A 16,739-nucleotide genomic window follows, 5' to 3' on the forward strand; every position below is an offset into this window, starting at 1 on the left:
TGCAAGGAGTGAGTTATAGCAGAGATGTTTGCAGTCCCCATTGCACCCCAACGCCAATAAAAAATAGTCCCCTCATCAGAAGATGCCTGTTAACAGCTCTCCTTTTATTGCTAAAGCTCTGTGTACTTAATTCTTCTTTGTCAGTAAGAATAATCAATCTCAGCCTGTTAATTAGGAAAAGTTTAACAAGACAGGGGACAGACACCTGACAGCATAAGCTCTGTTCCTTTTCTCTCAGGAACAACAGCAACCTGCACTCATGATATAAGCCCTTATTATCACCATTTAAAAGTGGTCAGCCTGCATTATTGTTTTCCTTATATGCTTTAGGAAGGCAAAATCCACCCTGCTTTGTGTATACATTGCCTTTAAATGACAAGAAGACCTGGACACTTTTTCTCTGTACTGCAATGCCCAGTTCGGGAGTGCTGTTAATCAGCATTCATTTGGGCCATTCGGGTACCCAAGAAGCTTTAAGTTTTTCATGGCTTCAAGTATCACCTGATTTATTCATTATCACAATACCATCTTTGATCATAAAACTGAAAAGACAGCCTCTATCTAAACAAGTGCCTTATAATGTCAGAGCACCTTCCTTCAATGCCTCAGCATTTCCACCCTCCTCTTCTGACAGGAAAAATTCCCCACAGAAATCTGCCAAATCATGCTTTCATCTTCCTTCACATTCTTTTTCCACATTTTTTTCTCTCAGGGACAGAAATGCATGTCCTTAGGACATAAAGCACAACAGGCACTCATCTTTTACTGCTGCCCATACATGCCATCTCAGAAATAATAACTGATAGGGCTACCTATATGAAACGATGGACAAGGAAGAACAGCTGGAGGCAGGCCCCTCTGACTGCACAGCCAGAGGAACAGGGACCATGCTGAACCATAGAAGGAAAATTTGACCTGAAGCCTGAAGAGTAGGGGGGGCGCAAGGAAAAAGGCTCCAAGGAAGGAGGGGTTATGAGAAAGAGGCTGTGTGTTCTGAGCCCATGATCCTTAAAGAGTAATCTAGACCTTCAGGGAGCTGCTCAATACCTCTATTCCCCTGGAAATGCACCCAAACAGGGCACAGTCTCTCACTGAACAGGAACACTCATCCTCACCAAAATTAAAAGTATGGTGAAGGGTTTCTGCAGCCTAAGCTGGGAGCACACTCTGACTAGGTGAGCTAGGAAGCTCTGCAGGTAGGAGAGTAGGATGAAAGTCAAATATTCACAGAGGGAGGAAATGAGACCTTGACACAGAAAAATGCTTCCCAAGTCTAAAATTTGAAGTGCTTATGATTAAAAATTATTTACACTGAATAACTCCACTGAATTATGCCCGCTTGCACTGCTATGCCAGTTTACTTGTTTTTCAGAAAAATTGTGAATAGTTTTTATTTTTAACTTTGCTTCTTGAGTTTTATTAAATAATTTTTAACTTTTACTCAGAGACATTTTTTGAGAGAAATCAAAAGAAGATTGAAAATGGCTATGCATGTTGATAAGCGAAAAAAACTCACACTGTTTTTAATCTTTTCTTTTAAGATGTCTAAATTATTTTTTTTAACTCTGATATTTCCAAAATTAAAGGAATTTAATATTTCAGACATGACCCAGGTAGTGTACAATCCCCATGAAGGTAAGTATACTTTTGGAAGCCTGAAGAAAATCAGATAAAGAAAAAACAAATAACAGGAGAATGCCTATGTCTCCATGCTGCATTATTTTTCTTGCTGAAGCTCAGCACATACCAAGTCCTTGCTCTTCCACACCTATCTCCACAACCACACTTCACCTACCTGGAAGACTGGTTTATTAGGCTACTGGGAAAGCCAAACTGTCTAGCCTTGCAAAAAATCTGCAGAAAAAATTATGGGGTGTTCCCAGAGAGACACAGTGACCAACCCTCCACATCCCATTTCTGAGCTGTTCCTAGTCTCCTTTTGCATCCATCCAAAAACCAAACTCTTTACTAATGTCACTAACTGAGGATGTGCACACTGCTCCTACCAAAAGACCAACTCTTTGCTTTTCCACGCCTCACTACAACTACTTGTCTCTGTTTCTTAGCCCCAGAGTAAGGGCAGACAGTGTCTGCTGCAGTTTGGAGCTGAATCAAAGCAGCTGAAGTACATGGAAATTTGGGAAGATCAGCATTTGGCACTGCACTAAGGATGGAAATTTGAATTTGAATTATCCTCAGCCTTCACTGAGGATACATTTAATTGCATGTTCCCCTAAGTTTCCCAGTAGACTGGCGTACCTCCCCCACTGTCTTTTGTGGTGGGAATGTATTCCAGCAGCTCCCAATACTGGTTAAAGCCAAGCCTTTAAAGCACTATCAAGATGCTTAATCACCCAGCTGACTGCAGGGGCAGGATCGGTCTTGGCTATCTTCAGCCATTCCTAAGGCCAGGAGCTGGGTAGGCTCCCCCTCTACTTAGTGAAGGAAGATAAGCATCTGCAGAGAGTAATCCATCCCACCTCTCTCTCTTTCCATTAACTGAAGAGTAGCCCAGATAAGTAGTTCAGATCAGACACGTTACTTCTGAATAGCTGGAGCTAGACAAGATTAATTCCACCCTCAGCATCCAAAACATTTACATATGTAGTTTCTCATTACTTATCACAATTGAAATGCCTGTTATTCGATTTAGAAACAGATATTGCCGTCGTGATTTCCTTTTCTTTGAGCAAAACTTTTATTATTCAGTATTTGCATCCAAGCACTCAGGAATATAAGTGACAAGACATTTCCTGCATGCACACACTCACAAGTGCACCTGCAGACCAGTGGCTGGGCACATCTTGAACCCCTCTAAGCAGTGGTTTAAAAGCCCCCGATGATGCAAAGGAGATTGACCAGAGGCTCCTTTTTGATTCAGCTCTCCAAGAGCCTCAAATCCCTGTGCTCTGCTTTCAGCTATTTGGGTTTTATTTGTTCCAAAGCATTTTGGAAGAACAGCTAAGAGGACAGAGTTGCTTTTGTGAAACTATGCTGTTTGGGGACCAAACACACATAACCACCCTGCTATCAGTCGTCCCCAGGACATGCCTCTCTGCAGGACAGACAGACAGCGCAACCTTTCCCACTCCCAGCTCTCAACCATCCCAGCAATGCTATAACCCAGCCTCCATTTCCCAAGCAGGTCCACTTCCCTTCTCCCCGCAAGGGTGTGGAGAAGGGCCGGCCCTGAGCTGCAGCGTCTCCGTGGGGCTGCGCGCTCCCAGCGTGGCGGTGCCTCGCACGGCCGCATGCCTCGCATGCCGGAACGCGCAGCGCCCACGGTCTGGGTAACAGCGCTCAAAGGAGTCAAAAGGGGCTGGTTATGAGTGTGGATACTACCACCTAAAGATAAGCTTCTCCATGGTTACCGCTCTCACGCAAGGTCACTTTCCTGCCAAACCTCCTCTCCTCCCTCCCTGGCTCTCTCTCCTTCCCTCTCCACTATTTTTTTTTCCCAAACGTGCTACATCAAAGGGAAAATGAAAACATTTACGATAATCACAGTCTGACTATTTTAATGCAGGCTGTAGGAAAGGAAACATGTAAGCCAAGTGCTCTTACTGTGCAAGCAGAAACACACTCTCGACCTCATAAAAGTAGTATCTGAGAAATAACACTTGATTAAAGAAGCCAGTCCTTCATGTAAGTAGGTGCCTACGGTAGGGAAAATAGCCAAGGTTTCTCTAGAACAGGCCACTGGCCTATCACAAAAAGCAGGAATAGGCCAGACAGATGAATTATTGCAAGACAGCTGGGTTTCAGCTGGGGTACGAGGAGATCCTATTATCCTATCCACCTTTCCTACACAATTGCCTCTCCCCAGAGAAACTGAGTCATTAGAAGTCAGCTCGTTCACTCCTGACAGGCAATATGCATTGAGTGAGAGGTGATACATTCTCATTTTCAGCAAGAAATCTTAGTCGCCCCAAGGAGCAGCTCACTTAGGAGAGCGGTAATGGAATACAGGGCCTTTCATCTCTGCCTCACCGCTGCGAGCACAGCCTGGCTTGGTAACAACCCAGAAGTTATTAGTTAATGGCTTGTTTTTCTGGCCTCCATGAAATGAGTTTGGTGGGTTAGGTCTGGTTTTCAGTAGACAGTACCTAGGACCACAAGCAGTGTTAAACAGGAACCATATTGGTGAGTTAAGCACCCAGTGGGTAAGGACCGAGTGAATCACCCAGGTGTAGGCATGCCATTGCTTTCTCTGCCCTTCAGGGCCATGGAACACATAGGAAGCCCTCCAACTGGCCAGCCTGTTCCACCAAGATGGGGACCTCTAGCTCCTAAAATCCCAGTTTTATCCTCATTTGCCCAAACAACAAATAAACAAATAAACAAAAAATCCCAACAACTTAACAGCCATTTCACATTCTTTGGGAGCTCAACAGTATCTAGTAGGCACCATTTTGAGCTGAAAATATCATGAACCTGAACTACCAAAGTGCTTTCCCAAGATGCATCCCCACTGCCCAGACTTGCAGACGTGTACTGACCTTTGGGTGCATCATTTTGCAACAAAAAATTCCTTTTTTTTAAGTAATTCCTCATTTTAATACATTTAGTGAGTGCTGATCAACCCTTCATCTCTCTGGGAAAACAAACCACAGACATCCTTCTTTACTTTCTTCCTGTTCAATGGTGTCTGCAGTCCCAAGTTTGAGCTACCCCTGGAACAGTGATGGCCTGTGGAGTCCAGAATCATCCATTGTTTGAAAAGCTTGCTCCCAAGTAAAATGCAGAATTCACCCTGAAGTGAGAGTAGCTGGAATCCTTATACACACATCCCCAAAATAGCTTAGCAATAATTTGTGCTACCTCCTATGCCATGTTTCCACAAAAGACTCACTAGTTACAATCTGAAATCCCAGAAGTCTAATTTGGGGTGAGGAGCTTCCTCAAAGCTACATATTTAATGTACAAATTACAGCATATCACACACAAGCCTGTTCCCATCACTTTGCATGACTAGATAGGTATCTTCAAATAAGACATCCATCCACCAACTGCTTAGATAAGAGATTCACTGAGCACCCATTCCCAAAAGGGAATGGATGCAAAGCAGGTACCAAACTGCTATCACAGCCCTGAGGATGCCCCCTTTATTTACTTCAAATTTAAATCACATAGGAATTAGCATAGGATCAAATTCTGGAGGAAACTGGCAAGAGGGTAAAAAAGGCTGTGCAGAGAGAGGGAAGGGAGATCTGGTGTGGTTTACACGTAGATGGCACTTCTTTAACTGTCAGAAAGATTCAGAATGAGAGCTGGACATTTTATACAGAAGTCATTAACACACAAAACAATCATGTTGTCTTTCTTGGAACGGATGGTTAAGTGCCTTTAAACTTCTTACTCTCAATAGTTGATGCATTTCCTTCTCTAACACAGCTGACTAACTCTCCAGGTCAGACCTTCAGGTGTGACCCTTTATTCCTTTATTTCTTTACACTGCTCTCCCCAGGTATCTCCCACCTCCAATGCTCTTCTCAGCACAGAAGCTTTTGATATTCAGAGAACAAAGGAAAGTTGATCAAGGAGATGTTGGCACTCCAATAACTGGGCAATAGGCAATATCTGTACAGTACTTATGAAAGAGCAAAACAGAGCCCAAAAACTCAAGCATGTTTCCACAAACTCCTCAATCATTCAGACCTGCCTTCCCCTGAGGAACATAACTAAGGAAAGCTGGAGTGTAAAGCTACTGCTTTACAGCTGAAGCTGAAGTGAGAGGGGGACCAAGTACAGAGGGAGTTCTCAGCCTGGGACTGAAGGCATTCAGTAGAGCAGGAGCCCAGGGGATATATCCCTGTGACATGTGTGATGGCATGTTTTCATTATTACAGGATTAAAACTTTAAAAAAAAAAAATTACCTGAGCACCCTGATCTCCACAGGAGCAGTGATGACTTAGTGTAAATTAATTTTGCAGATTACCAGGGTTTTTTTTCCCACAGAACAGTTCAAGTACTCTGCAGCAGCTACATTAAAGGCATGTATGGGTGTAGAGATATATTCATTTTTGAAGTCTTTCTCTCTTCCTTTTTTTATTTTCATGATGCAGGAGAACTGTGTCTGGTACTGACAAATTTCTTGGCATTCTACTGAAATGTAAAGCCTTACATATTCTGCTGATAACCAGCCCACAAATTGCAACAAAAGCAGTGATTTGAACTTTGCATTTTACTCATTTCACAGATTACAGCAAGGAAGCCAAAGTTATCTGCCCCAACTCATATAGCATTATCTTTTAACTTAATGGAAGTGAAAAAGAAGCCTGTACTCATTACCCAAAGGATGCAATTATTACTTCCTCTCTATATTGTTGCTAGTCAAGAATAAAAAAATCCAGGATATGACCTTTTCATCAAGCATCAAGCCAAAAATCCACCTGGGACAGCCTCAGGAGGCTACCCTCATTCTTTCTCTAAGTAATTCAGAGAAAAAGCCTTTGTTGCATACAGCAGAAAGGAATCCTTGGAAAATTTTGGCTTAAGGAAGCATCTAATAAATGCTGATCAATAGACGAAGGCCAAAAAGATTTCTGTCTCCTCCTGCATGATCCTATCACAAAAAATGCACCACTTATTCAACACCTGCTCCACCTGCATACAGTGTACGGTCACAAAAAAGATTATATATTCAAAATGTGAGTGATACAGTGTATTAATGCCACAAATTCTTCAACAGAGACCTGAATTCCAAGAGAAGAATGCATAATAGTGTTGAATTACTTATATTTTTGCTTTGTTATGGCAATAAAAATGTGCCTTTTGAAGTTCATACAGGGAGATACAATGCCAAAAGGCAAATACTTACAATACAAGAGCACTTAGTACATTTATTTCCTTCAGGCTTAAATTCTTCTCCTTCATTGTAAAGTCTCCCTTCAAATACACAACCTGGAAAACAGCATTTGAATAAGTTTAGCTCAAGATAGAATGCTGCCTTTTCTCTCTAACACACCCCACTGTACAACAATATGAAAAGTAAATTGTACCATCCTCTCTGATACAGAATCATGGAATTGTTTCAGTTGGAAAAGACCTCCAAGATATCAAGTCCAACCTTTGAGTGATTACCATCTAAACAAGTAGACCATTGCACTAAGTGCCACATGTAGTCATTTCTTGAACCACTTCAGGGATACTGACTTCAACACCCTGGGCAGTCCATTACAAGGTTTAACAACCTTTTCATGCTGAAATTCCTCCTGTTGTCCTCAGAGGAGGCCAAACCTCCCCTTGAGCAGCTGGCAACTGTTCTCTTGTCCTGTGACTGGTTGCCTGGGAGAAGAAACCAATCCCCACCTTGCTACAACCTCCTTTCAGGTAGTTGTAGAGAGAGGATCACTTTAGAAGAAAACAAATCACTTCATAATCCTTAACAAATCCTTGAGAAACCCTAAATATCTTTTTTTGCAGGGGAAAGAAAACATCCTTCTACAAAAAATGAAGTCAAGGCTATGCTAAGTCTCCCATTAGGAGTGTCTTTAAAACACTTTTTTAGTCTATTTTTAATAATTCATTCTTACTCCCTGAGTTTATATTAGATATTAATAGATATTATAACTAATCAAAATATAATAAATCCATTATATCACAGCTGGAGCAGTGCTTACCTACAAAATCTCTGATGAAATCAAATTAACCTAAGAAACCTGGTAATTTGCCACTCTGCTTCACAAAGGCAACCCATTCTCACTCCCCTTCAAAAAGCGAATCTCTTTTTTTTACAATTACTCTTATCCTTCCCCTCTTAACAAAATCATAGTCATCAGTCATTCAAACCCACCTTGCAGACCCTCTGAAAAATGACATAAACACACCTATGGATATTGGCATAGGATATTGCCTATGCATCCCCTGGTCTGCATGTACTCTACTAAAACATTAAACGTATCTTGTGTGACTTTGTGCATTGTGAGTCACCAGCCCACATTTTCATAACTTGTTAAGTATAACAGAGAAGTTAAAGGCAGCCTCCCAGGTGATGATGGGTATCAGTAGAAATACACTGGATTTGTAGAACAGCATCTTAACCATGAAATCTCACCTGGACACACAGGACAACACATTCCCCTGAGTTTGGAAGGGTTTTTGCAATGAACAACACACTGTACTTCTGACTCTACTATCACTCCTTCCTGAAAAAGAAGCAGATCAAACACATGCATTGTTAGCATTGTGGTTGCTTTAACATGCAAAGATTCACAATTACTGACAGTAGAATTAAAGCCCAGCACATGCTGCAAAGCACTGGGTTTCAAAACTTCTTTTCTTTCCGTACCGCTGCCTGGTATCAGGATTCAGATTAATCCACAGTCAAAAGATCCACTTGTCTGGAGTCTCCCTGACTCCAGACATGGGATTTGCCTTAAAATGCATCAGGTAAAAAACCAAGCATCCTCTTAGGAAAAGGAATCCTGCTTTATCAGGAATCCTTTACCTCAGTAATCTGCCATGCAGCTCTGGTGAAAACAGGCCAGACACAGGGCATTCTCCTCCCTCTCCTATTGGAGGAAAATAGACTTAGAAAGCAGATAAAAGCATCTTGTTCTGCAGAGGGGAGACGCTTATCTTTGATATTTTGCCTGATAAGTATTAGTAAATTAACATTTCCTGTACTTATTCAAGAAGTCAAGAGTCCTCCTGAACAAACTCGTGTGTGAGGCTCTATGCTTTTTTTCTCCTTGCAGCTGTTTGAGGCAAGGCAAAATTGTTTTTAAATTTGTGGATCTAGGGTAAACAGGATCACCCAGTTTTGCATTTAGACACTGAAACAGGCAATAAAGAACTGATAATTTCACGCAGTGTATCTAAATTCATGTAGTGAGTTTCTTTTCATTAAGTGCAAGGATACAGAATACTGCTCCAGCTTCAGTCTTCTCAGTGTACTTTTTCTCAAAAATGAGTTGGTTTCACAGAGCAGAAGTATTACAGAAAAAGAGAAAAAAAACTCTTAAAACTTTCTTCTCTTAGTAGAAGCTCTTCATACTCACTAATCTCCTCTTCCCAACTGCCATTCTGAGTAGCTGCCTGAGTGCTACTATTAAAACCAGATCAAATTGTCAGCAAAAATGGCAGACCTATTTATATACATAAGCTAAAATCGCCTACATAATTACTTGGTTTGAGCCTGACAAGCGACAATCTTGAAAATGTTATGGTTGCAGATAGCCAAGCTACCAAAAATACCACTGTGTTAACAGTGCAGGAGCCCAGAAAAAAGATTTGGCTGTAGGGTTTTCTTAAAGAAAGGTAAAACCTATGGACACATACACACAGAAGTGTCCAATTACTAAAATAATTTGTATCTCACAAAAGGCTTAGAATGCTGAAGAAAAGAGGACTTACTTCAATGTCAAGACAGCAGGAAATGGCATGGCTGTGTACCTCTCCTTCAGCGAAGTTTGGGTATCGGGGTACTCAAGTCACTTAAAACCTGTACTTTGGAATGTTTGGTTATAGCTGGCTGCATCTGAGTGAATTTAAATTACTTTAAATGCAAAGTCCATATTGTGCTTTGGGCATAAAATATTTCAGGTTATTTGGATTGGATAAATGAAGGCTCGGGATTTCCTGGGAAAAGCTTACAACTCAATTAGCACGATTTTTATGACATCCTTACCTGGCACTGGTATGTAACACAGGGATTGCTGGGGAGGTGCCATTTCATGGAGCTGTTGTATGTATTTCCTCCAAAACTGCAATCTAGAGGACGAGAGAGAAGCACATCAGTTCAGCTGAACATAATGTTGTGGGATGCTGCTGATGAGGATCACAAGGCAGCATCCAAAATGCAACCCACCCTCTCCCCTGGGTTAACAGAAGAGGTAGAGCTGAGAGCTGGGATGAACAAGGAGGATAGTGTCCTGAGAGGACTGTCAGCACTGCCCTGGACACCTGCTGCTGATGCACAACTGCCCAAACTCCTCACTAACTCTGAGTGGTCAAGACAAACCAAAATCAGTGATAGCTCACTTAAAAATGGATGTCAGTGCTTATTCCGCAGCCTATTCAGGAACTACTCAGTTACTCAAGCCCTGGAATGGGGAGAGGGAGGAGAGAGGGTAAAAGAAGAGCTGGAAGCATTCATCATCTAGCTTGGCCATGCTATCTTCGTCCATTAACCAAAGCCCTCGGGAGAGCTCTTCAGCAAGCACAGCTCAGCATGGATGAGTTGACACTGGCAGAGCTACCTCTCCCTTTATGCCTTTTCACGTTCATGACAGGAGGGATCACCATCCACATAAACTAAAAGCCATCAAGTTCCTTTGTGTGTGTGGTGAATCTCCATGGGGAGACATTTTGGACTCTCATAGAGTTTGGCTTTATTAGTCTTTGTGTGCTGCATGACAACTTTGTTAACAGAAAACAGGTTTGTTTGCCTGTGCACTGGATCAACCCACATTTATTTTGTGCAAAATGAATTTTCATAGAGCCATCTGGAAAAAAGCAAACACCAAAACAAACATTAATTTTCACTTTTTTGATTAGATGTTCCTACTAGTTTCCCTTCCTTTTTGGTTTTGTCTTTTGCCATTTTTTGGTATTTGCAAAAAAAGAAAACCAAAAAAGAAAATAATAAAATAGTCCCCTGAGAAGCAAAACCAGAAAATACTCATAAAGTAGAAATATAATATTTGTCTTAAAAGAGTTAGTTTATTAATGCAAAATTATTTCAACTAAAAAATAATTCTTTGGAGACCTGGAGTGGTTCTGAGAAAAATTTTGGAAATAACACATACCCTATTTTCTGGGGGAAAAATGCCCATTTTCCATTTATTGCTTTTAGGTTTTTTTCCTAGTATATTTTATTCAAAATTAGCTTGATCAAAGAGCCCATGAAACCAACAGGAGTCTTGCTAAAGACTTTGAAACACAGACATGTACCTAGAGCTAGAGAATTGCAAAACTATAATCAGTCAAACAATGCCCACGGCACCATTGTCTTTCCACACCCTACCTCAGCAACTACTCTAAGTCTGTCTCTGCTGTGTAGGGTGCACTGTCCTGCTTTGGGATACGTTTTATGTCCTTCTGAAAATAAAGGCAATTTATCAGCCCTACACCAGTAAATCTTTAAGCCCACAGTAAAAGAAAACTCAAGAGTCACAGCTCTGAAATGCAGAGGAACTTAAAATCTCCATAAAATCATTGTGAATTCAACACAAAATTTAAAGGACTCATGATATATAAAGATCATTTGTAAATGTGTTAACTGCCTCTATTTAAGTTCTTCAACAACAGAAGACTTGTACTTCAGGATTTGCAGTAATCAGAAATTATTTTTCCAGGCTAAATACAGAGCAACATGGGAGAAACTTGTAGATGCTGTGGCTATTTCACTTACCAAAGCAGAAACAGATATATTTTGAAAAGAAATCATCAGTAGTCTCAGAGTTGGCTGTGATAATTTCATCTTTGACAAACATTGAAAGGTATAAAATATGTATCTGAATCTCATATTTTTAAGTAGCAAAGTCCCTATGAAATTATTTTGAATAATAAAGAAATGTTCAGATTCTCAGTGCATTAAATACAATTCTCTGTGACCTCTCATACATGCAGGACAACATGTCAAGAGAGGAGGGTGAAGCCCAATACTCCTCTGATGCATTTTGAAGTTCCATTCTGAAAAACACTGAGTTAATCTTGCAGCACAGTCCCACCTACTGCTCACTGAAAACCCTGATGAATGCAGAGCCTATGTAATGTGTTTAACATCCTCAAGTTGCTGAAGCCCAGGTCATACTGGTCCCAATCCGAGAAACAGTTTACAAGTGTGCAAGATACTGAACATGGAATGAGCTGCGTTGTTAAATATCTGTGTGTATGTTTTAACAGAATCAAGAATCAAGGGCTAGGTTGGAAAATAGCAACTGCAAAATACCTTGCATATCTGCTCAGCAATTATGTTCTTTAATGTAAAATGTTTCCTCTATAAGAAAGCTAATGACCCTGGGCTAATCTGCATGTACAGATGTGCATATTAAACTGAAACTTTCAGCTCAAGGATTAGCCTGGTCAACAAAGCATGAAGGTGGTGCACTCACACAGCCAGCACTTCTCTTGCTTGAAGGGCACATCCAAGCTATGCTACAAAATCCTCTTCCCTGCAGCACCCGCCATTGTCCCTGTGGAAAGCAGCAATGGGATGGCACACCAGAAGCAACCATGGTAAGGAGAGTCTGCAGGCACCAAAAGGGAAATTTAAAAATAGGTACCAGAATGGAAAAGACTGCAGAAGCATTGGAGGTACTAAGACTGCTCTTGAGCTTTGGCATGGGCCAGCAGGTTGAGTGAGGGAGACAGAGCAGCACCAGTCCAACACCAATGGTAGGAGCTGGATTTCAGCAGATGCTTAGCAGAAGGTGCAGCATGAAGGAAGGGGAGAGTTAGCCAGTAAAACAAGCAGGCTTGGGGAGAGATGGGGGAAGGCTGAATGTCAAGCAAAACTGAAAAGGGTAAGAAAGGAGTGTTTTACAATCTCTGGGTGATGCTTTAACCTGTCTCTGACCAGAGGTGTGCCCTGACACTCTGCCCTTTGGACGCCCCAGAGCTGCACCCACTACTCACTTTTCAAAAGGAAAAAGAAACAAAGCCCCACATACCACCTAGTTTTTCTGAACCTTCCTTTCAACGTACAAATCTCTCAGCTGACACCTGCAAACATATAGCCGGACTTTCCTAGTCCCCCTACTCATAGTATGGAAATTTCTGAGCCTCACCTAAATTCATCTGAGTGTAACCTGCCTCATTCTGTGTGCCAACTCAGTCAAGCCATTCTGGCTCATCCATGGTTAAAAGTCCACCATATTTGGCCTGGAAAGTAGAAGTCACTGAATATTTTGTGTTCAAAGGCATCAGCAAAGACCCTGATGTCAATTTCCACAGCAGAGTATGATACTTGAAGTTCCTAGAAGCCATTTTAAAGCTTTTTTTTCTTCCCAAAAGCCCTTGGGAAATATTAGTACATCAACTTACTTTTTCCATCCACCATCTGAAAGGAAGAGCAGGAGAAAATAATAAATCAAGATCATAGCTTAGGACTATCACTTAAATGCTATCTACTTACTTCTGCCTGAATACCTACTTAAAAGAAAACTTTAAAAGGGCTACAGAGGAAGTTTTCAAGAAGGGACCCCAAAAAGCTGAGAACACCCTGAGGAGCATGTGAAAGATTTGACATTAACAAGTAAATTTGATCCTGACTCACATACCCCATAACGAAAACCTTTAGGATTCCACATATGGAAGGAAGTTAAATATTAGTGGTCTACATCAATTTTAAAAATGCTAAAGTGATTCATATCAGTCAAGGAGTGTATCCTAATTTTTCAGTCTTTCCTGCTCCTTTCTTTAAAAATAGCTGGTGTTTTACTAACGTAAAATATTAACTTTCAGTTAGTTGTAGGTTTTGTTGCCATTACCTCCTTCAACCCAAATAGTTCAGATAAGTCCTGGATAAACATGCAAGCCTAAAGTTGCTTATCTGAATCTAACCAAACCACTGAATACTTTGAAGTTGGTCAATTGTTGCATATGCAGTAGAAACTAATGCTAATTACCTTCTAGTCACCTCTTAAATGCAAAATGATCCTCCAGATTGAGTCCTTCTGGCACAAAAAAAAAAAAAAAAACCAAAAAAAAAACCAAAAAACCCCTAAATAATTCTTAATATACTTATTTAGCTACTTTGTTTCAATGTTGTGCATGCCATACTTGGCACCTTTGTTTCAATTATAATAAACCAACTCTTGGCCAATTTAATTTGAAAGAACAATTTCATTCTAAAACAAGCACCCTTGCAGAGAACTGGACTGGAATAACAAAAGAGGCAAATTATAGCAAATTTTGCTATTGGCATGTGGACAAGTTGATGATCAGGAAGCCATTTGTCTTTCCAAATCCTACAACTTTGATAAATGACCCTTTTTTCTTCTTCCCCAGATACCCAACCATATGATAGTACCATGAAGATAGGGAAATTGACTCTAAGAGACAGTTTAGTAGTGCTAAAGCTCAGCCAGTGTCCTCAGGAGTTCATTAAAAAACAACCCTTTATTACTCAATTTGACATTGCCTAATTAGATTCCAGAAGAAACTTGTGCTTATTTTAGTCTAATGAGAATTTTATAGACAAGTCATTTCCTTATTCTCCCAAGAGAAAGAGACAGATTGGTGCACAATAGACTGGCTCCTCATCCCTCATTTCTTCAGCATCTTTCTTCTCCTATTAAGTCTCTTTTTTTGCTTTCCCTCCACTTTCTATTTAAAAAATGTAACCTCTCTACTGGCATGGAAAATAAACATTAGGAAAAAGAAAACAGTCAGAAGACATGTTTTATTTAGTGTTTGATAAATTAATCCTCAGGGAGGTATCCAGGCATGCTAACACTAAATACCAATTCTAGCCAAAAAAAAAAGAAAAAAGCCAACCCCAAAACCCTAAACAACAAAAAAACCCCACGAATAACTTGCACATTCTGCAGTATTCCCCTGGCATGAAATCAGATAGCCAAAATAAAAGAACTGTGAATCACACATATACCTATTATGAAATATATTTTCACATGTCTTAGTGATGGTAGAGCCATTGACAGCTACCAGAAAATTAAACTTCCTGTTGAATAACCCTGGTCTTCATTTGTCAACACAGAAGCATGAAAACGTATACAAAACCTCCCATGCTTATCAAGTCTAGCTCTAAACAGTGAAAATCCAACTCTTTCCTCTGTAACCAAGTACAAGCAAACCTATTTGCAGCTGAGCCATGGCAATTACAATACCCAAGGGATGCACAGGGGCCATATAAAGGCCGCCCAACAGAGCAGAGTGAAGAAGCCATGGGGCTGAGCTGTGCTAGGACCGCACAGTTCACACATGTAGGATGTGAGGCAGCCCATATTCACTGAGCAAATAGCAGCAGAAACGAAGACTTCAACTCCTCCCAGGGCTCTTTTTGCCCCTTGCACACAACTGGAACTGAATTTTACCTTCCCAAATGTCTTGTGTTCCACATATAGGGTGGAAAAAAAGTTGTCCTGCAGGGTTCCTAGGCACCTTGCCATCCAAAATGGCATAGTTAGAGCTGCCATTGAATCTTGAGCTGATACTTGATGTGCTCACCAAGCCTGGCAGCTGGAGAATTGTCACCTCTCATGGGCATGAGGGCTGTCATGAATGATGTTGCTCAGTGACACAATTACTTGCTCTTGTACCCACTTTTCTCACAACAGCAAAATCATCCATGATCTGTACAGCTTACACCTTCAAAATTAAACAGTAAAAAAATTCTTATTCCAGTACTACACGTCCTAAGGTGTTTATCATTTTGTTCCAGAGAAGCATTACATGTAAAATTATCAATGTGAAAATCTGGATAACTAATATTTGACTGAAAAAGTGTTTATGACAACATGACAAGACTGTTCATTAAATGTTTCTTACATAAATGGAAAATTATATTCACCAAGGTAATACGAGCATCTGAAATTTGAGGCACTACTGAACTCAGCAGCATACATCAGACATTCAAGAGATGTCAAATGTATGTGCTAAGACCTTTGTAAGAAGAGTCAGCTCAAAGTAAGGATGGAGAGATAGAGATCTTTTCTTAGGCACAACCAGAAGTAATCAAAACTGTCACTGTGATGATACTGAATGGTACTGTCCCTACTGGCTATTTGTCACTGCTTCAAAACCTCTGCCTTTTCTTGAAATACAAAGCTAAAATCTGAATGAATACTGAGATGAACCTGTACTTCCAGCCTCAAGAAACAGACCTTCGGATTCAGAGCTGGAACACTCTACCAAGAGACTCAGAAGCAGTGAGAAGGGCCAGTAGAAAAGTTTAGGCTTGATTGTGTCCTCAAACCATGTCTTTCCATAACCAGCCCATGACAGAAGCCAGGACTAGATTATTCAGGTGAAGGTGAAAGAGATTTCTGTAGGAAAATACATATATTACCTTCACATCCCATCCCCCTCCATCCATGTATTATCCTTTGTCTCAGACAGCTTGCCTTAGAGCATGCAAGGGTGGGCTGCAGTGCTCCACTGGGGCCCCACAAAAAGGTCCCCCCAGTCAGCCTTGCAACAGGACACCAAAGTGGTGTCAGGCACTTCATGCACCTCATACTAGGGGAGTCCAAAGGCAAACAAAGTGCCAGAGGTACATATGGATCCTGCAGGGTGTTAGTAGAGCAGCCAGAACACTGATAATCTCATAACCTCCCTCTAACTTCCTCTGCAAGCCCTAATAGTTGAAATTGGCTGCAATCCTCAACCAAAGTATTTGATATACTTTCCATGAAATGCACAATTAACTATGATATCTTTGGATATTCAATATTCAGTAGACTGTTGTTGCCTGGGCTGGGATTCCATTTTCTGACAGATTCCATATCAATGGAGCACAGCACAAGAATTTCTAGGATCAATAATTAATTACAAAAAGAAAACCAAAAAACCAACCACAACAAAAAAACCTCAGTAATTCTCAAAAGTTAACAAGGACAGAAAATGCAAAAGTGCACACGGGAAGTGAAAGAAAATTCTGAACAAGTTTTCTTTGTTGAAAAACAAATTCCCACCAACTTTGTCTTTGCACATCCATAGAAGATTCAGATTCTTAGGATAAGACAGTAGAATATGGTGCACAATTTTAGAAATGAAAACTTTATGCAGTCCTGAGCCAGTAATACCACTTCAGAGTGCAAATAACTTATTA

The 16,739-nt window shown here is 40.7% G+C and overlaps 1 protein-coding gene across 6 annotated transcripts in view; it reads right to left on the bottom strand.

Moving 5' to 3' along the window:
* BMPER (BMP binding endothelial regulator) overlaps positions 1 to 16,739 on the bottom strand; it is a 148,903-nt gene that overhangs the window by 102,227 nt on the left and 29,937 nt on the right. For all 6 annotated transcript variants that reach the window (XM_019285473.3, XM_039548177.1, XM_039548175.1 and 3 more), the window contains 3 exons: positions 9,633 to 9,715; positions 8,058 to 8,148; positions 6,822 to 6,904 (listed from right to left, as the gene is read on the bottom strand). In XM_019285473.3, the coding sequence (XP_019141018.1) occupies positions 6,822 to 6,904; positions 8,058 to 8,148; positions 9,633 to 9,715 (257 nt within the window). The remainder of the gene's footprint in view (positions 1 to 6,821; positions 6,905 to 8,057; positions 8,149 to 9,632; positions 9,716 to 16,739) is intronic.

Source organism: Corvus cornix, chromosome 2 (genome assembly GCF_000738735.6).
Source record: "Corvus cornix cornix isolate S_Up_H32 chromosome 2, ASM73873v5, whole genome shotgun sequence".
Classification (NCBI taxonomy): domain Eukaryota; kingdom Metazoa; phylum Chordata; class Aves; order Passeriformes; family Corvidae; genus Corvus; species Corvus cornix.